The 22,853-nt window shown below is 36.3% G+C and overlaps 1 protein-coding gene across 7 annotated transcripts in view; it reads left to right on the forward strand.

Annotated features, from left to right (window-relative positions):
* Window positions 1-18,216, forward strand: part of PPARGC1A (PPARG coactivator 1 alpha) — a 685,332-nt gene extending 667,116 nt beyond the window's left edge. For 6 of the 7 annotated variants that reach the window (XM_023223057.2, XM_023223062.2, XM_023223060.2 and 3 more), the window contains 3 exons: window positions 8,002-8,123; window positions 8,469-8,620; window positions 14,324-18,216. In XM_023223057.2, the coding sequence (XP_023078825.1) occupies window positions 8,002-8,123; window positions 8,469-8,620; window positions 14,324-14,427 (378 nt within the window). In that variant the 3' untranslated portion in view covers window positions 14,428-18,216. The remainder of the gene's footprint in view (window positions 1-8,001; window positions 8,124-8,468; window positions 8,621-14,323) is intronic. The other variant, XM_023223058.2, reaches the window with a different exon arrangement.
* The last annotated feature ends 4,637 nt before the right edge of the window (window positions 18,217-22,853 follow it).

Here is a 22,853-nt window from a genome sequence, read left to right on the forward strand (position 1 = left end):
GATTGAAGGAAACCTAGAACATAGAGATTGTTTACTAGCAGAGTGAATTATAAGTGATAAGTGCTTAATAAAGATTTGGGACTTACTGTTTAACCAATTTCCACTTGGAAAATTACATGCTATTTCTATTGAACATGAGTGAAAACTCATAGCTCTTTCTGTAATAAATATTTGCCATGTGGTTAGGATATAAAATTAGGAAAGACATGGTCCCTGCATCCAAGGAACTTCAACTCTACTGGCAGACAAAGATACACAAACCGGCAATACAGTGTGATAAGTGCTATTATAAGGGGTGCATCTGTGGCACTATTGTGATAGTATACTGGGGAGCACCTAGATCTGTGTATGAAGGAGAACCTCAGACAGGGTGAGATTGATCCAAATCCTAAAGGCAGAAAAGACGAAAGTTTTCTCCCCTGCAGTGTCCAATATGGTAGCCTTTAGCCACATGGCTAATTTGATTGGGTCATATTACGATGTACTGTGTGATTAGATTTAGAAGACTTGGTATAAAAATAGTATAAAATACTTCATTAATCTTTTTATATCAATCACAAAATGATATAATAGTTTGGACATGTTGAGCCCAATACAATATATTATTAACATTGAATTTTTCATATTTTTACTTTTTTAAATGTGGCTCTTAGAAAATTTTAAATGACATATACTACACTGTATTATTACTGGACATTGCTGTTTTAGACAGAGGCTATAGCTTATACTAAGTCTCTAAAAAAGAATAAGGTATATTGAGAAACTACTAGTCATTTAATTAGAACACTGAGACACAAGAGGGGCAAGAAATGAGTCCAGAGGGAACAGTGGAAGACAGCATAAAGGGTCCTATAATTCATGCTAAAGATTTTGAAATCTATCTTGAAGGCATCGTGGAACTATTTAATGAGTTTACCCACATGAATTTTTTGGATTGATTTCCTTCCTCCAAATGGTTGGTTTTCTAGCGCCATAATGCATCCCCAAAGTATATTTTTATGGACTTGAGTGCAGGGATACATGCAATAATTTTTAACTGATTTGAAAAAATTAACTTGAGAATTCACACATGGAAGAGCTAAGGTAACGAGGAAAGTCCAGACCTAAGTTGGTCAGGTAGGTGATGTTCTTTCAATTTTTGAAACACCCTTAAAGTAATGGGTAAAAAGCAAATTACATTTAAGATATCTTGGGTGCAGTATTGGGTTATCCATTAATCAAAGCAATCATATATTTAGGGAACCAGAAAAACAGAGGCTCCAAAAGGCAATGAAAAAAAAAAAAACACTTTAGAAATTTAATAATTGTTATTTTACAAAATTAAAGGCATCTTTTAAACCTTTGTCTGCATTACTTCTATTTTGAGTTCCATAAGTAGGAGGTGTTTTAGGAGATCTGTAAACTTTTCATTACTTATGTTTCTAAAATCTTAATTCAGCTAATTCAGGCCAAGTTGAGTGAACCAAATCCAAAAGCAAAGAGAACGCTAATAATTAGTAATTACCAATGCAAACCATATATTGTGGTTGAATGTTACCATTGTTTCAGTTGGCACTTTCCTGTAATTTCCATCCAGACTCTTTCTCAAAAAGCAATTCACTTTCTGCCTTTCTCAGACTCATAAGCTTGAAATAATTCAGGTTATATTGGGACTCTGCAAGCCAGAGTTTAGTACTTAATGTCTAAACTGTCACTGCTCTAATTTCTTGTGGAATTCTAAGTCCAGCTCCATTTGCAATCTGTACAGTTTTCTGCCAGAAAACATGATAATGGGATGTTAATTTAAAGGGCAAATCTAGACATTATGATATGGCTCAGCACTTAAAACCAAAACCAGATGTGCTCAGGCAGCAATGACTGCTACTTTACTTCTCAGTTGGTCAGTGTCCAGCTCAGAAGCCAGGGACAGTGTATTGCTGCTGATAATTATAAACTTCTTCCAAATGGAATGAAAAGAAATTGTGCAATTACTCAGAGTTATTCCTTTTTTTTTTTTTTTTTTTTTTTTGAGACGGAGTCTTGCTCTGTCACCCAGGCTGGAGTGTAGTGGCGCAATCTTGGCTCATACAAGCTCCGCCTCCTGGGTTCACGCCATTCTCCTGCCTCAGCCTCCCGAGTAGCTGGGACTACAGGCACCCACCACCACGCCTGGCTAATTTTTTGTATTTTTAGTAGAGACGGGGTTTCACCGTGTTAGCCAGGATGGTCTTGATCTCCTGACTTCATGATCCGCCCTCCTCGGCCTCCCACAGTGCTCAGAGTTAATCTTTTTTGGAGAAAATGAAATAGCTTTCTATTCAAGACTCTTTAAAGAGATATTTTATGTGGGTGTGTATATGTTATATTATGACTCTTAAGTTCAATATTTAGAAATGTTCAGTTTTATGGCAAGATGAATAAATCCTAGAGATCTGTTATACAACATAGTACCTATAGTTAACTATGCTATTGTACGCTTTAAAAATGTTGAGAGGAGAAATTTCATATTATTCACACATACACACACAAACACACACACAGAAAAAAAAGAGAAAAAAAAAACACAAAAGAACGCAAATATATTTTGAAGGTGATGAATACATATAGTACCATGATTGTGATGATGGTATCAAGGATATAGGCATATGTCCAAACTCATCAAAATGTATATGTTTAATATGTACAATTTTTGATATATCAATTATACTTCAGTGAAGCTTTTTTTAAAAGTAGTTATGCATACTCTTATTCTATACTTTTCATGTTTTCTGACTTACCAGTATGTTTACTTGCATGTTAGCTTTTATTTGCATCTTACCTCTTAAGTAGACTAACCTGGACTTACTCACATTAACCAGCCTTAGACGCTAAGCAGGGATAGTAGCACGTGGTACATGAATGGGGGGCACTTTGGAAAAGTTTAATGCTACAATTTTGTTTTTTGTCTGAGAACACCACCTAGTAGTAGGCATTTATTGAATACCTACTGAATTAGGTTAGATAATCAATATTAACGGCAAGAAATTTTTAGCCTTTTTTACAATCTTGGTATTTCTTTCTATCTGCACCTTTCCATGACCCTCTACTCCACTCACCTTTTCTTTTCGTTGGAAGACACCATATTCCAATGGTATTTGTAATGTCTTTGCAGTTTTTGAGGCAGTCAGGTTACAGCTAATCTAGCAATGAACACCAGTATTTCACTGCCAAAATTGTTATGTAGTTTCCTTAGCATAGAAAAAAAAATGTTTACATTATTCTGACTTGCAAACGTAGAGAGAGCTAAAATCTACATTATATCAAGCTCTTCCTTGTTACCTAGCAAAATAGGACATTTTAGAGAGATCACCCATTAAAAAGCATCAAATGCAGTACCTGGCATAGATAAGAATTCAACAAATGTTCATCTCTCTGCTACCTTCTCTCTTTTCTTAGTCAAACCCCTTCTATCAGGAGTCGTTTATTTGATGAGAAACAATCACTGTATGTTTTCCTCCAGTAACCGGGAAGCTCTAGACTCTTTTTGATAAAGATTTTAGTCATGTGAAGTCAGTTAATTCAGTCATTTTTTTGTTTCTTTATTTATCCGCCGTGTTTTGGTATAATGAGGATTTACTATAGCTGTTAATGCAACGTAAGTCTTCAATTTTATTATCCACCCCATCAGCATACTAGCTTTTGTGAAAACTGAAACTAAAAGTTATTTGATAGATGTTCCATCCTCCTCAATAGTGAAGACTGGTCTGAAAATCATTTTTCAAGGAGCTGTTTCCAAAGGTTTAGAGTTCCTCCAAGCCTTGAAGAAGTTGAAAATGTTATTAAGCATTTTGATTTCTTTTCCTTTCATCTCCTGTTTAGAAATTAATGTCTTGAAAAATTGGCTGCAAATGTTAAGGTTTTTTAAAGATATCAAATCTATTCATCTGTCTAATACAACTGCAACATGTTTAAAAGAATCAGTTCTTTGCTAGACATTTTGGCCAATCTTGGAAAGATTTTTGTCTTTGCTTTCTAGGCATTTGGATGGCTTTTATTTTCATTTTTAGCAGTAGGAAAATCAAGCACTTCAATAATTTTCTCAAATAAGCATTTCAGCATGTATCCAATCTCTGACCTTTGTAAAGTAGCGAGGCATGGCCCCATTCCTGTGCTTCATAAAAAGAGAGGTAGAAAAACAGGCAATTCAAGTAATTGTGGAACACCCCTTCAGTTTCCTGTTTCTCCCCTCTAGGTTATATCTTCTTTTTACTGTAGAATGTATCAGTATCCATTATAAAAGGTCCTCTGGTTTATATTTTGTATGGGATCGTTGTTGCATACAACTTCGTATAAAGCTGCAATTCAGAGACTGTCCCAGTATGTCTGCATATGGGCATACATATGGTCGATTTTCACTTTAACTTCAAATTTCCTTGAATACATAGGCTGTGTTTATTCCCATAATGGTAGTTGAGCAATTTCTTTGCAATGGCTCAATTTCTTTCTCTCACTTCTGCATTTCCCCCCTTTCTGTCTATACAGTAGTAACTTTTCTAAAAGGCTCATTAAAAAAAAAAAAAAAAGAAAGAAAAAATTCCTTAACACCCATGAAAGCAGGCGCCAGGAAGTTTAAGTTTAGATAACAGTCCCATCACATTTGGCTGTTTGACTAGAGCTGGCTGCGTAAATAGAATGGAATGTGGTGTTATGATTCCCTTGCTCAAGTGTGCATTGATGGTCTGGGATGTGCCTCTCCATCCATTTCTACTTCCTGACTGCCAGGATGTGCTCGGTGCTCTGAAGCGGCACAATCAGCCTTCAATTGAGACATACAGTCTACATGGAAGGGCATCAGGCAGTTACTCTGCATTGGTTATCTGCTTCATCTGGTCATTTATTTAGTTTCAATAGCTATTGTTAGTACAGTTATGTTTTACCAACTGTTTGTTATCTTCTACCTACCTTTGATTTTCAGAGGTGATTTTTATGAGTGAGATTCCTGCAAACATGTAGCGGCAAACATGTAGCTGCAAACATGTAGCTACTTCTTACACTTCAATCTGTAAAAACAAATTATGGAAATCTTTGTTTCTTCACTCAACTGAGCTCCCTAAGCAACGTTTTTTTGTTTGTTTGTTTGTTTTTGTTTTCTATAATAAAGCATCAAATCTAACTTTCCTTCTTTGTGTCGGATAGTCTTACAGAATAAGGACCACACTTAGGCATCTCTGATGTAATGAAGGGAATGGGATGAGTGTTCATAATGATTGATTGATTTGTAACTGATTGATTTTACAACAGATATTCATTGATAGTCTGTTATGTTTCGATGCTTTATTTAAAACACAGTAGTGAAGAGAACAGATATGATCTCTACTGTCATGAAGCTTTTATTATCCTGGGGAGGTGGACATTAAACAGTGGATAAACTATTAATTACAATTGGAAAGGAGAGTTTTCCATAAGAGCAACTAATAGGAATTCTGACCTTATTGCAAGTCTCAGAAAAAATGTGATTGTTGAGCTTAAGGTTGTTGTAGACAGTGTGTGTATGTGAGAGGCTTGGGAGTTCTGCAGTGTGAATAGGGTGTTCCAGTAGCAGGGAAAGAGCGTGTGCAAAAGCCTTGGGAAGGAAGGTGCACCATATATACTAGACTAATAGAAGCTCAGTGTGGCTGGGAAAGAGAGTCACAGAAAGAATGCGATATGAGAGATAAAGCCCGTGATGACAACAGGTCCAGACCACACAGGGCCTTGTAGGTCTTGTTAACGATTTAGATCTTTCGTTAAACGTTGTGAGAAGCCTTTGGAATGTTTTATAAGTTAATAGACATCATTGGATTCCTGTTTTCTTAGCAAAGACTATCCTAACAATGATGGAAGAATAGATTGGAGAAGAATAAACATGGACACAGATCCAAATTAAGAGATTTTTTGTTATACTAGTCTAGAACGAGAAGCTGGAAGCTTGGCTTAGGACACATGGAATAAAGAAAATAGGTTACAGAGAGATTTAGGAGAAATAAATCAATAGGATTTGATGAGTAGTTAGACACATGGAGAGGACCAAGAGAAAGGAGTAAAGGGAGGTACTTAAATTTCTTCCTAAATAACTGGCTGGATGGTGTTCATTTCACTAATACAAGAACACTGGGAAAGAACCAAATGGGGAGAGAGCAAGGCCGGAGGGTTTGGCTTCGGTAAGGTTGGTGTAGTGTGAGGCTCCTCAGGCCCAACCAACCTGAAATGTCAAGTAAATAGTTGATTATTTGCACCTGAGGCTCAGGTGGACATAAGGATTACTTTCCTAATAAAAAATAGAGGCAAGAATGTTATATATGGTAGAATAAGACCAGACATTGGTAAGCTTATCATCCAGGAAGATATAGGGTCTGTGAATTGTTCAGTTACATTTCACAAATGCTTGTTGGGTGCCTACTTCTTACCAGATTCTTGGCCAAACACTAGGCATAAGAAAATGAAAACCATTCAGTAAATAAGACAGGGCATCTTTTTGCTTTCAGCCCGAATTATTCTTTTCATCACCCAAGACCAGGGACTCTCAGTACATCCAAAGAAAACTCTTGGGCAAGCTAAGTCTGTACCTCAGTTCTCTGCTTCTAGTCTTTGCTTCAACCCAACTTAAATCTCTGCAAACTTAAATTCATTTTATCTTTGTTTGTCCTTAGTATACAAACTAGTTGGTGAGCACATTCTTTATATTAACTCCTTATGTTCTTAAAACTTTGAGAGACATCATAACTCTGGCCTTATCTTCTTGGAACAAGAGATGTAGGATTGCTTCCTACACTAAGAATGCATTGCTGTGCTTTAAAAAAAAGAATTTATCCTCAGGCTATAAAATATTATTCCTGTATTTTGTAGGTTATAAATTACTGATGACTTTCAGATTATGATGATATTGACTCCACTTGTGAAAATTAGGCCACACCCCTCTAGTCTATTCCTAAAATAAGACTAGATTTATTGGCAAAGTGAAATTTATAGCCTCTTTTATTTAGCTCTTATTCTTCGGAGACTCATGACTTTAAATGGCCTACATTTTAAGACTTTATTTCTTAAATTATTGTCTTTGGACCACCTGCATCAAAATCGCTGGGGTGTGCTTGTTAAAAATAAAGGTTGTAGAACCTTATCTCACATGTTTTTTTTAGTACAACTGGGATAAAGCCCAATACTTTGCATTTTTAACCAGCACCCCAAGTAATTTTTATTTATAGTAGAGTTTAAGAACCACTCTTTTGAGGACGTCAGAATTTGTTCATCTCATTATTAGAATTCTGAGTTAACGAGAAATGTAATAGTTTTTAAGCCAGGTCAGTTTCATAACAATTTTGATTAGTAATCAAGTCACAAATGTTCAAATATTTAATAGCAATTGTTCCATGATTTTTAAAAAGAGTGCATTATACAGACTTCTTTTCTAACACATCAAATTCATCTGAGAGTAGAACAGAGACATACAGGAAAGGTAGAAAAGAGTGGAGGTGAAGAGAAGAATGTATGTGAGTGAAAAGAGATTGATACTGAAGAAATGGGAATTAACACTTGGTTCAAATGTAGTCTTTCCTTCCATTGTAGTGTATGTTTTGCTCTAATTGCCATGCTCAATGGGGTTTCTTATGCATGATTATACATTTATGAATGTTTTTAGAGGGTTAGCTTTTTTTTTTTTTTTTTTTTTTTTTTGAGTTGGGGTCTCACTCTGTCGCCCATGCAGGGGCACAATCTCGTCTCACTGCAACCTCTGCCTCCTGGGTTCAAGCAATTCTCTGCCTCAGCCTCCTGAGTAGCTGGGATTACAGGTGCCCACCACCATGCCTGGCTGATTTTTGTATTTTTAGTAGAGATGGGCTTTCACCATCTTGGCCAGGCTGGTCTTGAGCTCCTGACCTCATGAACCACCCGTCTCGACCTCCCAAAGTGCTGGGATTACAGATGTGAGCCACAGTGCCCAGCTGAGGGTTAGCTTTTTTCCCATCTCCAGAACCAGCAAAACTCTCTCCTTCCTTCCCCCCATAGGAAGAGCGCCGTGTGATTTATGTTGGTAAAATCAGACCTGACACAACACGGACAGAACTGAGGGACCGTTTTGAAGTTTTTGGTGAAATTGAGGAGTGCACAGTAAATCTGCGGGATGATGGGTGAGAATCTTCAAGATTATTTCTTGTTTAGAAGTTGATGCATGTAAAAAATTATGGCCATAAGATTACTGGGATGGGAGTTGCCGATGTAAGTGCTTTGACAGATAACATGTTGAGTTCAGAACCTTATTTATTTTCTTTCATCCCTATTTATTAATCTTTCTAGTTGAGATTTCCTGTCCCAGAAATAAGTATTTAGCTGCTTGACAGGACAATCACACTGATAAATGGATGCAGTGGCTTAGACGTTGGCACCGGAGAAGTCTCACAAAATAGAGAGGGTTACAGTCCCGTATGCTAATACTTCTTAACCAGCTTTGAGCTTCTCTTCTTTGTCCATTTCAGAGACAGCTATGGTTTCATTACCTACCGTTATACCTGTGATGCTTTTGCTGCTCTTGAAAATGGATACACTTTGCGCAGGTCGAACGAAACTGACTTCGAGCTGTACTTTTGTGGACGCAAGCAATTTTTCAAGTCTAACTATGCAGACCTAGGTATGGATTTTTTTGTATGTGGAATGAGGAATCCATAATGTAGAGCTCAAGATGGAAGCAAACATAATCCGTTGGTATCTTGGGTTGAACCATCACTTTATTTTACTAAAAGGAATGTTTGAATACAGATTTTTAAGAAAAATGTATAAGACAGTTTCAGAAGAAAGGGGCTTAGGTTTTGGCAAGAAAGGACAGAAGTAAATTCTTTGTACTGTCTACTCAGGTGCTGAAAATTGTGGTAGGTATGTATGTGGATATTGTGTGTTTCTACATGTGTTCATGATTTCTGTATGTGCGTTGTGTGTGCATGCAGCTTTATATTTTGTGAGTGCATGTATTGTGTATATCTGTGTGGATATTGTGTGCGTGTGTGTGTGTTTGAATATTAAACGTGTATGTGTGTGGTATTGTGCTTTGTGTGTGCATGTGTTGTGCAGATGTGTGTGGCCATGTGTTTACGTGTGTGTATGTAGGTAGGTATTGTATGTGTCTACATGTGTTTATGATTTGTGTGCGTGCGTGCGTGCGTGTGTGTGTGCAACCTGCTTTTGCTTTCCAGGCCTACCGTGAATCCTTTCATGAACCATAGCATTGCCATCATTGTTTCATGGAACAGAATATGCAAAAGTCTCGTATTTTTCTTATTATTTCACAGACACTTAGAAATATCATTATTTTCTATGAACTACAACTAGAGAGAAGAAAATTAAATTTGATATACTAAATCACACTATGCTTTCTTTAAAAAAAGAAAAGAAACACCTGTTATTTGTTGAGTGCTTCCATATGCCAGACACAGCGCCAGGAGTTTTGAAAGCATTTTCCATTTAAGTACTAGAACTATTGTAGGAGATGTATATTATTATTATCATCCCCATTTTACAGATAACGAAACTGAAGCATACATAATATTAATTTTTCCTGTTATAAAAGCTGTATAGACTCAAGGGGTAAAATGTGGAAAGTATAAAAAGTATTAAGAAAAAACTTAAAATCTTGCATCAGCCTGTCATCTGAGAATAACCACTATTACCAATGAAGTGTTTTGCCTTCCAGTATTTTGTCTCAGCATGTCTAATTTCATATATTTGAATTTATATATATATATTTATATTTATGTAAACTTCCAAATTCTACTTTTCTCAATTAATATATAAATTCATGTTCTGCTGTGACTCATGAGATTAAAAATAATTTATTAACATACTTTAATGGTTGCACAGTATTTTGCTGAGTGAATAGTACCATTATATTTAGTCATTACATTATAGCCAAATATTTAATTTTTTTTTTTTTTTTTTTTGAGATGGAGTCTTGCTCTGACACCCAGGCTGGAGTGCGGTGGCACGATCTCGGCGCACTGCAAGCTCCGCCTCCCAGGTTCACATCATTCTCCTGCCTCAGCCTCCCGAATAGCTGGGACTACAGGCGCCACCTGCCACCACACCCAGCTCTTTTTGTATTTTTAGTAGAGACGGGGTTTCACCGTGTTAGCCAGGATGGTCTCGATCTCCTGACCTCATGATCCGCCCGCCTTGGCCTCCCAAAGTGCTGGGATTACAGGCGTGGGCAACCGTGCCCAGCCCACATTTAATTTTTAATTTTTTAATGTTATAAATAATGCTAAAATGGATATCTTAATTTCCTTTTCAATTTTAATTTTGTTCCTTTGCATGTCATTCCCCATCTAATGTGTGCATTGTAAGCTTTTAAATTCTTTGAGGAAGGAAAGTGGCAAATGTCTTGTGGATATGACATAGTTATTTTAAATTTATGTGTAATATTTATCGTGGAATTAACATATAAATCTAGTCCTCAGCATTATTAGATATCTATATGCATTTTCTCTGGGTTGGTATAAAGAAGGAAACAAATACCAAATACAGGGTTTTTTTTTCTTCTGTCCAGCGAAGGGATGTCTTCCTAGAGTAATTGATACAGGTGATGTGCATTGTTCAGAGGGAATATGCTATAATTCACTCCACAAGCTAAATAGATAGTGGGAAGCAGGGGAGAGGCAGCTGACTATTAGAGAGATAGTGGGCTAGGGATGAAAATATAGAATGTGGCAAGTCATTTGTTCAAATGTTGGCTGATAAAAACAGTCAAGACGGATTGAAGTCTTGAGTTGATTTGACTTATTTTCTTCAGTGATGAAGGCCAGGGTGTTTCTAGTCTCTCAAAACATCTAGAGTTTAAAATAAGCTACCTAGAGGGGCCTTTAGATCATGATTCATCACTGGTAGAGGGAGGATTGGATGGTATTTCCAAATTGAACTGGAGCCTCCCTGAAATATTTCTAAGAAGAATGCTTCTTCTCTCGTTATCTCCCTGCCTAGCCGGCAGCAATAGAAACTTTGCCATTGCTAAGCTTGCTCTGTATTTTCTGAAAAGTATGTTTGATGTGCATTGTAGTAGCATGGATTTTTCCAATTCCCTTGAACTCTACGATGGCACAAAGGTAGTTTTTTCCCCAGCTCCAGCATTGTATAGTTCGAAGAGGCCAGGCTTTGGAATCCTGCAGACTTGGGATTGAAATCTGACTTAACACTGCCATTGGGCAAACAATTCGACCCCTTCAGTTCTGCTTCTTCATTTGTAAAATACCATATAGTGTTATTGTGAAGATTAAATAAATGTTTGTGATACTATTAGCACAGTGTCTGGCATAACATAGGCGCTCAATAAATAGTGGCTATGATTACAATTTAAAATGATGGGAATGAGAAGTTAGAAGTGTAAAGTCATTTGAAAATGGAAGAATCAACTCTAGGAATCATCCTTGGGACTCAAAAAGTGTTTCATATGTCTTGTCTTTGTTCCCTGAAGAATTCAGATATTCTTGTGCTCACCATATTTATTGTTCATGCATGCTTCAGGGCATAAGAATATGCTGGACTCAGGGATTAGGAGCTTACACATCCGTCACAATAGTAAACAAAAATGATGTGACACAGATTAATTTTACCAAGACAGGAAAGTTACCTATCATTCTAGATAGATTTAATCAATGTTCTTTCTGTTTACTTGCTCCCCAAAATTAAGTTAGCTTATATATCCTGTTTCTCTACTACTGAAACTATGTAATGGTGTCAACAATATTGTCAGAGCAAAACATAACGATTTCAGCTACTATTTATGACCCAGTTTTATAAATGAGAGTGAGAGATTAAAATGACTTGATCAAGATTAAAACAGTGAAGCCAAGATTTAAGTTCTAGTTGCCATGAATCTGTAGTCTGTGTCTTTCAGTTTACTGTCTTAGAAGCAAATGGATCTTTCTAAAGACCTCAATAAAAAGAAAATCAAAGGTGAAAGACATAGAGAAATTAAAGTAGGACTACAGGATCCAAAGAGAAAGATGGGTCAGTATTATGAATGTAATAGTTTTGATTAGGAATGAGTTATGTTATATAACTTAAACATTTAAAAAAATATAAATGACACATACATTATAAATTGTTTATTAACTGAAATAAATGTATCATATTATCAGTATTCTTGATTACATATGTAACTTTATGTATTCCTTTGCCATTCATTGATAAATCATTCCCACATCCCAATATAAATATTTTCAACCATGGTTTTAATAATATTTTGGTGTTTGAGATTAGTATATTTCTTCAACAAATATTAATTTGAGTACCTCCTTGGCGCCAACAGTTTTCCAGGTGCTGGAAATATAAGTGTGATGTGATTTGTTTCAAATAATATAGTTTCATTATTTGTAACAATTTATTTTGAAAAATTAGAGTGACTTTTTGAGTTATTCCTATAACATTTTTATTATATCTTACTGTGCTCCAATATCCTTTCATTAGCAGGAGAGAAATTGGTGGAGTAGATGTTATTGCCTCAGAAATTAAATGTAACCACATTCCATCTCATGCAACAAAAAATATTTTTTGGTTGTTTTCTGAGTAACAGTGAGCATGTATAAGTGGGTATATATGCGAACACTATTTCACAGTGAAGAAAACTCTTCAGAACTACTATTTCAATTTTTTTTTAAATATTTGCTTATGAAAATACAGAAACACTGAAATTCTAGAGTTTACTTAGAATATTGCAAAGTAAGGCAATTTAAAACACTCTCAAAGTATTCCTCAAGGAAAGGTACGTGTATATGTCCCTGATGGTTCCAGGCTGACTTTTATCACACAGACTCCATCACTGGGGGACTCTTCCCTCTTGATCTACAATGCAAGTGGAATTCTGATTTCAGACTAATCTCTAGCAATGAGCTAGACTTTTTTTTTTTTTTTTGTCTCTACAAAAAAGATTTTGATTGTAACAGCAGTTGTTTGTGAGGCCTTAGCAATATAAGAAAACCATTCATTAGCCTATGAAGAGAAATGTTGAAGCCAGTGTAATTTAAGAATTGACTATTTAAGATGTTATTGTGGAAAGATTGGCCAGTTTTGTGTCTGTTTTTTATGATTGAGACTGTAATTGTTCTTGTTGCTCTTACCTTAAAAAACTTGCTGAAAAAAACTCAGTAAAGACCAAAGGTGATCAGAATGAAAGGAAAACATAAGTAAAGACATTTCCTTGTCTTTAAATCTAGGTATGTAACGGTAGATTGAAATTTGGGAAACGGGATGGTCAGGCTGGTTCTAGAGAGCTTGGTTTGCAATCTTGTCAGCAAAACAACGTTTTAGGTCAACGATTATGCCTCTGTAGTATCTCGTATTATACCCTTCTATTACTTTGACCATTTCGATTTTGTAACTTACTCTGGGAAAAGCATGGGAATTCTTATATTTTGGTAGAATTGTTAGTTTTCCAGAATGGTTTTGTTTTCCTTTAAATAAGTGTTTTCAAAAGAATTAATGTATTTACAAGAGGCTTTTTATTATATTTCCAAGCCACCCTTTGTTACTTGCAAGACCAGCAGAAATACCTGTTTTTTTCATAGACGTCAATGGAGAAAAACCAGGAATACTTAACAGAATTTTACTTTGCTTTCTATATTGCTAAAATATGTCTATTTTATTAAGGTCTATTTGAAGTAGCATGTGAAACTTTGCTCAAAAGCTTACTTGGACTACTTTAAGAGTCCAAGAAGGGTGTGGCTTTATTTATACCTGCGCTTTATTTCTTCTTTCCGAATTTACTCTCCTGGGATGTGAAGCATTTCTCTCAACCTTCCAATTTGGGGAGAATTTGCACCAAAATTTCTGGGATGTCTAGAGGTACAGAAGTAGAGGACCACACCGTATGTCCCCTCCTGCCTCAAAGAGAAGCAACAGGTTGAAGTTCAGGGGAAATTCTCATGATTCTTTCTCTCATACTCAACTGGATTTTATGCTCAATTAAATTAATCCCATTGAATAGGAAAATTAGTTCCAGCTTGTACTCTCACGTCTACATCTAAGTTATTGAGGAACCATGGGCAAGTCATTTGACATACCGGGGGGAAGGGGAGGGTGGTTATCTGCCAGAGATATATGAATGTTTGCTCTGCCTAACTCCCAGGGTGTTTAAGCCTAAATGAGTCAACAGGTGAGTATTTTTGAAAGCTCACTACTCCCCATCCTGTTTCTTTTTATCAATATATATCCAACAAAATCCAGACATTGTTTTCTAAAGTATATTGATTGTAAGAGTTGTTATCAAATCCGGTAGTCTTGAATTGGAATGATTGAGTTAATGGCCATCAGCAAAGGGTGTGTCTAAACTGGCTTGTGTTTCTTTCAGATTCAAACTCAGATGACTTTGACCCTGCTTCCACCAAGAGCAAGTATGACTCTCTGGATTTTGATAGTTTACTGAAAGAAGCTCAGAGAAGCTTGCGCAGGTAACATGTTCCCTAGCTGAGGATGACAGAGGGATGGCGAATACCTCATGGGACAGCGCGTCCTTCCCTAAAGACTATTGCAAGTCATACTTAGGAATTTCTCCTACTTTACACTCTCTGTACAAAAAACAAAACAAAACAACAACAATACAACAAGAACAACAACAACAACAATAACAACAATGGTTTACATGAACACAGCTGCTGAAGAGGCAAGAGACAGAATGATATCCAGTAAGCACATGTTTATTCATGGGTGTCAGCTTTGCTTTTCCTGGAGTCTCTTGGTGATGGAGTGTGCGTGTGTGCATGTATGTGTGTGTGTATGTATGTGTATGGTGTGTGTGCTTGGTTTAGGGGAAGTATGTGTGGGTACATGTGAGGACTGGGGGCACCTGACCAGAATGTGCAAGGGCAAACCATTTCAAATGGCAGCAGTTCCATGAAGACACACTTAAAACCTAGAACTTCAAAATGTTCGTATTCTATTCAAAAGGAAAATAAAAAAAAAAATATATATATATATATATATAAATTAAAAAGGAAAGAAAACTAACAACCAATCAACCAACCAACCACAAACCACCCTAAAATGACAGCTGCTGATGTCTGGGCATCAGCCTTTGTACTCTGTTTTTTTAAGAAAGTGCAGAATCAACTTGAAGCAAGCTTTCTCTCGTAACTTAATGATTAAATGACAATCCTGAAGAAACCACAGGTTCCATAGAACTAATATCCTGTCTCTCTCTCTCTCTCTCTTTTTTTTTTTTTCCTTTTTCCTTTTGCCATGGAATCTGGGTGGGAGAGGATACTGCGGGCACCAGAATGCTAAAGTTTCCTAACATTTTGAAGTTTCTGTAGTTCATCCTTAATCCTGACACCCATGTAAATGTCCAAAATGTTGATCTTCCACTGCAAATTTCAAAAGCCTTGTCAATGGTCAAGCGTGCAGCTTGTTCAGCGGTTCTTTCTGAGGAGCGGACACCGGGTTACAATACTAATGAGAGTTGGGTAGAACTCTCTGAGATGTGTTCAGATAGTGTAATTGCTACATTCTCTGATGTAGTTAAGTATTTACAGATGTTAAATGGAGTATTTTTATTTTATGTATATACTATACAACAATGTTCTTTTTTGTTACAGCTATGCACTGTAAATGCAGCCTTCTTTTCAAAACTGCTAAATTTTTCTTAATCAAGAATATTCAAATGTAATTATGAGGTGAAACAATTATTGTACACTAACATATTTAGAAGCTGAACTTACTGCTTATATATATTTGATTGTAAAAACAAAAAGACAGTGTGTGTGTCTGTTGAGTGCAACAAGAGCAAAATGATGCTTTCCGCACATCCATCCCTTAGGTGAGCTTCAATCTAAGCATCTTGTCAAGAAATATCCTAGTCCCCTAAAGGTATTAACCACTTCCGCGATATTTTTCCACATTTTCTTGTCGCTTGTTTTTCTTTGAAGTTTTATACACTGGATTTGTTAGGGGAATGAAATTTTCTCATCTAAAATTTTTCTAGAAGATATCATGATTTTATGTAAAGTCTCTCAATGGGTAACCATTAAGAAATGTTTTTATTTTCTCTATCAACAGTAGTTTTGAAACTAGAAGTCAAAAATCTTTTTAAAATGCTGTTTTGTTTTAATTTTTGTGATTTTAATTTGATACAAAATGCTGAGGTAATAATTACAGTATGATTTTTACAATAATTAATGTGTGTCTGAAGACTATCTTTGAAGCCAGTATTTCTTTCCCTTGGCAGAGTATGACGATGGTATTTATCTGTATTTTTTACAGTTATGCATCCTGTATAAATACTGATATTTCATTCCTTTGTTTACTAAAGAGACATATTTATCAGTTGCAGATAGCCTATTTATTATAAATTATGAGATGATGAAAATAATAAAGCCAGTGGAAATTTTCTACCTAGGATGCATGACAATTGTCAGGTTGGAGTGTAAGTGCTTCATTTGGGAAATTCAGCTTTTGCAGAAGCAGTGTTTCTACTTGCACTAGCATGGCCTCTGACGTGACCATGATGTTGTTCTTGATGACATTGCTTCTGCTAAATTCAATAAAAACTTCAGAAAAACCTCCATTTTGAGCATCAGGATTTCATCTGAGTGTGGAGTCCCTGGAATGGAATTCAGTAACGTTTGGAGTGTGTATTCAAGTTTCTAAATTGAGATTCGATTACTGTTTGGCTGACATGACTTTTCTGGAAGACATGATACACCTACTACTTAATTGTTCTTTTCCTTTCTCTCACCCAACACAATCTTATAAGATGGATTTCACCCCCAGGCCAATGCAGCTAATTTTGATAGCTGCATTCATTTATCACCAGCATATTGTGTTCTGAGTGAATCCACTGTTTGTCCTGTCGGATGCTTGCTTGATTTTTTGGCTTCTTATTTCTAAGTAGATAGAAAAGCAATAAAAATACTATGAAATAAAAGAACTTGTTCACAGGTTCTGCGTTACAACAGTAACACATCTTTAATCCGCCTAATTCTTGTTGTTCTGTAGGTTAAATGCAGGTATTTTAACTCTGTGTGAACGCCAAACTAAAGTTTACAGTCTTTCTTTCTGAATTTTGAGTATCTTCTGTTGTAGAATAATAATAAAAAGACTATTAAGAGCAATAAATTATTTTTAAGAAATCGATATTTAGTAAATCCTATTATGTGTTCAAGGACCACATGTGTTCTCTATTTTGCCTTTAAATTTTTGTGATCCAATTTTAAATACATTCTCCTTTTTGCCCTGGATTGTTGACATGAGTGGAATACTTGGTTTCTTTTCTTATCAAAAGACAGCACTACACATATATTGAAGATTAATTTATCCCCCCCGCAACCCGGCCTGACCAATATTGTTACCATGAAGATAGTTTTCCTCAATGGACTTCAAATTGCATCTAAAATTAGTGGAGCTTTTGTATCTTCTGCAGACACTGTGGGCAGCCCATCAAAATGTAAGCTGTGCTCCTCTCATTTTTGTTTTTATTTTTTTGGGAGAGAATATTTCAAATGAACATGTGCACCCCATCATCACTGAAGGCAAATTTCAGCATAGATCTCTAGGATTTTTAGATGACCGTGGGCCATTGCCTTCATGCCGTGGTAAGTACCACATCTACAGTTTTGGTAACCGAACTGGTGCTTTAGTAATGTGGGTTTTTTTCTTTTTTAAAAGAGATGTAGCAGAATAATTCTTCCAGTGCAACAAAATCAATTTTTTGCTAAACGACTCCGAGAACAACAGTTGGGCTGTCAACATTCAGAGCAGCAGAGAGGGAACCTTGCACTATTGGGGTATGATGTTTGGGTCAGTTGAAAAAAGGAAACCTTTTCATGCCTTTAGATGTGAGCTTCCAGTAGGTAATGATTATGTGTCCTTTCTTGATGGCTGTAATGAGAACTTCAATCACTGTAGTCTAAGACCTGATCTATAGATGACCTAGAATAGCCATGTACTATAATGTGATGATTCTAAATTTGTACCTATGTGACAGACATTTTCAATAATGTGAACTGCTGATTTGATGGAGCTACTTTAAGATTTGTAGGTGAAAGTGTAATACTGTTGGTTGAACTACACTGAAGAGGGAAAGTGAGCGATTAGTTGAGCCCTCGCCGGGCCTTTTTTCCACCTGCCAATTCTACATGTATTGTTGTGGTTTTATTCATTGTATGAAAATTCCTGTGATTTTTTTTAAATGTGCAGTACACATCAGCCTCACTGAGCTAATAAAGGGAAACGAATGTTTCAAATCTACTCCTGCTTTTCTTATTTATCGTAACCAAACTCCTGGCATGTTTCTCAGATCAGTACCCATTACTCGCTTATTATTATTCTGTTTCCTCTCTGGCTCGCTCTCCCTTTCTCCCTGCTTTTCCATATTCATGGATGCATTTCAGCTGTAAGGTAACGTGCACCTTCTGTATCTTGTCTTTTTCTAAACGGCAAAGGCAGACGCGGTGGTTTGTATAACGAACGTTCAGAGGTGAAAAATGACATGGGATTTTATGAAATGGATTAGCTCTATTTTTGTACTTAACCCTGGGAAGTGTGTATTTTTAAGTACAAGCTCTTTCCCCTAGGGAAAAACTCACTGAATATTCAGCATAGAAAGAGATGTTGTTGTAGATGGACTGAATATTTCTCGAAGACTTGTAACAGGATGCAGTTCCCCATCATCTGGAAGTCATCGAGTTGGTTAAATATGGGATGAGCTGATAGCTGAAGACACATCGTGCTGTCAGGATGTCCGTTGTGGCTGGTGGATGATGGTGGTCCTAATGACAGAGAATGCCCTTGCTCAATTTCAAATGGTTGTTCCCATTCCCAACCATTTGCACTGCAAGATTCAACATATGCAACATTGGGGAAAGGCGGCTACATTATATTCCAGCATTTCCATCTCCTAGAGAGAAAAAAAGTGTTTGTAAATATTGGAAATGTGATAAGCGCTATCAGAAGTGCATTGAAATCTGCTAAGTAATCTAAGAAACACTCCCCATGGATTGTTTTATACTAATATAAAATTCATCAATTATTTTATGGAAATGGAAAATAAAAACCTACCATTATCTTACCCAAATATTGAATTTATCTGCCACTGTGGATACCAAGCACTCCTGAGTTTCAGTGGATAAGTATCAGTTCCGGACTTGTCTTCTATTGATGCTTAAATTGCATAAGGCATTTTTAATCTTCTGGTTGGAACCAGCAAGGACATTAGAACTATTCCCTAAATAGTTAACTTTTTACCCTACCAAATCTTTTGAGGGCAGAGAGAAAATGAGGGATTCTCTGAAGCAGTATTAGTAGCTGCCAGTTTGGTCCTGGAATATGCTGATTTAGATAAAGGATTTATTTCATATTGTCCTCAAAACATTGAATCGCTTTCATTCTTGTTGATACTAATGGCAAAATAATTATTAAAACCAAAATTGGGCTGACAAAAATAAATTAACATTTGATATAGCTTTTTTTTTAAAAGAAGATTGTCTCAATTCAAAAGTCCTCCAAACCAAATCTGTCTAAACTATACACGATATGATAATTGAGTTGAAATTCTTTTTTAGCATTGCTGGTTTTCTCTTCTTTGTAGGGTTATTTAACTAATCATTGGATATAATTTACAGCCCTAATATCATTACTATACTGACTCGACAGTAGTGTTACTAGTTACACAGTTGTAACTCAGTATTAATTATAGAATATTTTAACTAAAACGTTCCATTTGCAATGTTTATATTAATCTTATATTTTGCAATTTTCATTGCTACTCCTTGTTTTCTAACACACTACACTCCATTATAAATCGATCTTTGTACTTTATCAAATAGAAGACCATAATAAAGAAGGTCACAACTCATAGAAGAGTTCCTTGGAGGTTTGTAACATCATGATTTAAATCTCAGAAAGATTTAATCAAATGCTGAATTAATCCCTGGGGGAAAAGATGGTATATAGATTCTATTGATGGACACAAAGCAGCCTATTTCTTTTCACTGGTCTCTGTTAGCATGTTGGGGAAAAGAAACACAGATTTTCTGTGAGAAGGAAAATAAGATTTTCTTGGTAGGGGAAGGATAGTATGAAATAACCTTTATGTTATGTTTCCTCCCTTCCATTCAAAATGGCCCATTTTTATTTTTCACTTACTGGGGCGTTATCTGTTCTCCTAGTGCATGGAGAATGTTAAATGTTCTCCACCCCCATGTTTCCCTCATTATATTCCATGTGATTCCAGTAACTATGCAGAGTCCCAAAAGCTCCACTCTAGTCAAGCATGTGGAATGTGGGGTCACATGGGCTGGTTTCCAGGTCTCTTCTGTTGTAATCAGGTGACTGCCCTTGGGCGAATTCTCAGCACTGGGGACACTGGAAACTTGTAGAAGAAATGATTATGAAATGTGAGTATTTTGAAGACCAGAACCAGGTTCGACTGAAAAGCCTTAATATTGTTCCATGACTAGGATGTAGGCTAAGGGCAAGAGGCCACCACCTTCCCACATGACTCTTTTCTGTCCATAATTACAGAGGAATGTGACCATATTCTGTTTAGCTCAAAACCCATTACTTACCATTAGCTAACTTATAAAGGGGCAGAGTGAAATTAATTAAATGAAAAGAGTAAGAGAACTTTTAGAGGAGAAAACCAAATGATCCTATAATATTTTCATGATTAAATTAAATGAATGTAATTATACATGCGCATATGCACACCAAGGCATTATTATAATCAAGGACCTTAAAATATTGTATCGTTTCAAATTTATGCATATAGCACTTACTGAAGGCAAGTAGCTAGTGTGATACTTGAATTTGCATATTGACCATTTTCATATATTTTCATATATTAATTTCTAGTAGGAAGAAGCTGAATTATTAGGAAAAATCCTGGGGTGATTTAGAAAAAATATTGTGCTTCTGCTCGTTTTTGAACATCAGGGGCACTTAGCAACATTATCTTTTTTTTTTTCCCACATAGTTTTCTGTGATGGATTTTCAACAAGATGACATCCAAGTGAAAGCCAAAATTAAATGGGAAGGAAAGAATGTTAAGTGGTAAAATCCTAAATAGCTTATTAGACTACTTAATTGGAGGGAATTTATTTTTTGCTGCTGTTAGGAACTCTAGAGTCAAGCTTCTCTTTAACAATACTAATTGATGGAAAAAAGTGGCTATAGTAATACAGTTACCACAAAATGCTCTCCAGCAAGTCATTTAAGGAAATTCGCAGGTACTTTCCTTTGATGGACGTTGGTGGTGTTGAAAATCAAATCCTGTCTTCATTCGTATCATTGCTTTCTCACTTCATTTCCAAGCCGGTCCCTTGCTTATTCCTATCATAGCTTCACAGTACGCTTGAAAGACTGACTTAATTCTTAAAAGAAAATTAGGCCGTGCTTGTTCTTAGTTTAACCATCTAGCAGGTTTTCAGCTTGATCACTATACCCTTTAATCAGATGTATGACTAATGTTTCATAGTGCTTAGAAGTATTGCCCTCTGTAAGCACTTCCCTATTTGTTGGCAGGAATGTGCATACTCTATCACAAAATGATGATTAATTACTCTCCTTCCTAGAGAAGGGTAAGTTAGTGAGCTGGTCACACGGCATGTGATGGAGCCGTGCTACTTTCATGTCAGGCAATTTAATGACCAAGTGCACCCACATGGCGTCATTCTCCTCCACTTATCTGTTTACTTGGGAAAAGCATCCTGGTACTGATTCAACGAGCTGCCTTTTCCAGGGTCAACAATCTGAATTGCAGTTCAGACTGTCCAGCAGGAAAACAATTGAACAGAAAGCAAAGATTGGAGTTTACCATCCATTGTTTGGCTTCAGTATTTGGAGGGTGGGAAGTACCTATGTGTTGGGCTGACATTTTCCCATTTCCAGTGGCAGGGACGGTGGCATTCAAAGGGAGTGCCAATGTGTGCACCTGATGAATGAAATAATTCATAGACAGCTCATAAGAGTTTCTTTGTCACATAGTGCCAGAGTCCCATTGAGCCACTGTGTGCCATGGCATGCCAAGGCAAAAACTAAGACCAAAAAGGTCACCTGAAGGAAAGAGAAGGAATAAATAGAAGGTTAACCAAACACATTTGAACTTCAGGAACGAAGCAAGGTTTGGACAGAGATGTCACATGGTTTCCTATTTGCCTTGTATGCCAACTCATTCCATGAGATTATATAAACAAAAGAGGCAATTGTGCAGCTAGGCTGTAGAATTGTGAAGAAAGGAATGAACCTCACATACTGTTTCTATATGTGGGGCTAGTTCTGTGTCATATAGACAGCCACTGGCCTTTGACTAAAATCCTGTGTACTTCCTGGCTACCACATTGATGGAAGACCCTCGAGGATTTCTCCATAGCTAGGCTTTTGGATAGAACTTTTAAGCTTTAATTTTGTGGAATGATAAAAAGATAATCCCTACATTCATACAATACAAAGAGCTCTTTAGATTTCAATAATGCATTGAGGAGGCCCCCATTTTCTTCTCATTGTTTCAGTTCTACCATCTCAAAGTAGCCATTTCCAGCAAGGAACCTTCACCGACTTATAGCATTCTGAAGGTTAAACTCAAGCCCCCTCAAAACTCATATCTGCTATATTTCATGAAGACATAACTTCATGATACTGCAATAATTTAAAGACATTATTTGCTTATTTTTGCTGTCTTAAAAACTTAGCTTTATCAGCTCCATTTAGAAACTTGATCAACTTGGAGACTCCCTTTCCTAGAATCAGCGCTTAGTGACACACATGGTCATCCTGTATCCCAGCAATTGGACTTCAGGTAATGATGTTGCTCAATATGACCCCTTAACATCCTCATTTTAAAATCAGAGAAATCTTCCTGTACTGGTAAGAAAGCAAATATGAAAAGC

This window comes from Piliocolobus tephrosceles, chromosome 3 (genome assembly GCF_002776525.5).
Source record: "Piliocolobus tephrosceles isolate RC106 chromosome 3, ASM277652v3, whole genome shotgun sequence".
Lineage (NCBI taxonomy): Eukaryota > Metazoa > Chordata > Mammalia > Primates > Cercopithecidae > Piliocolobus > Piliocolobus tephrosceles.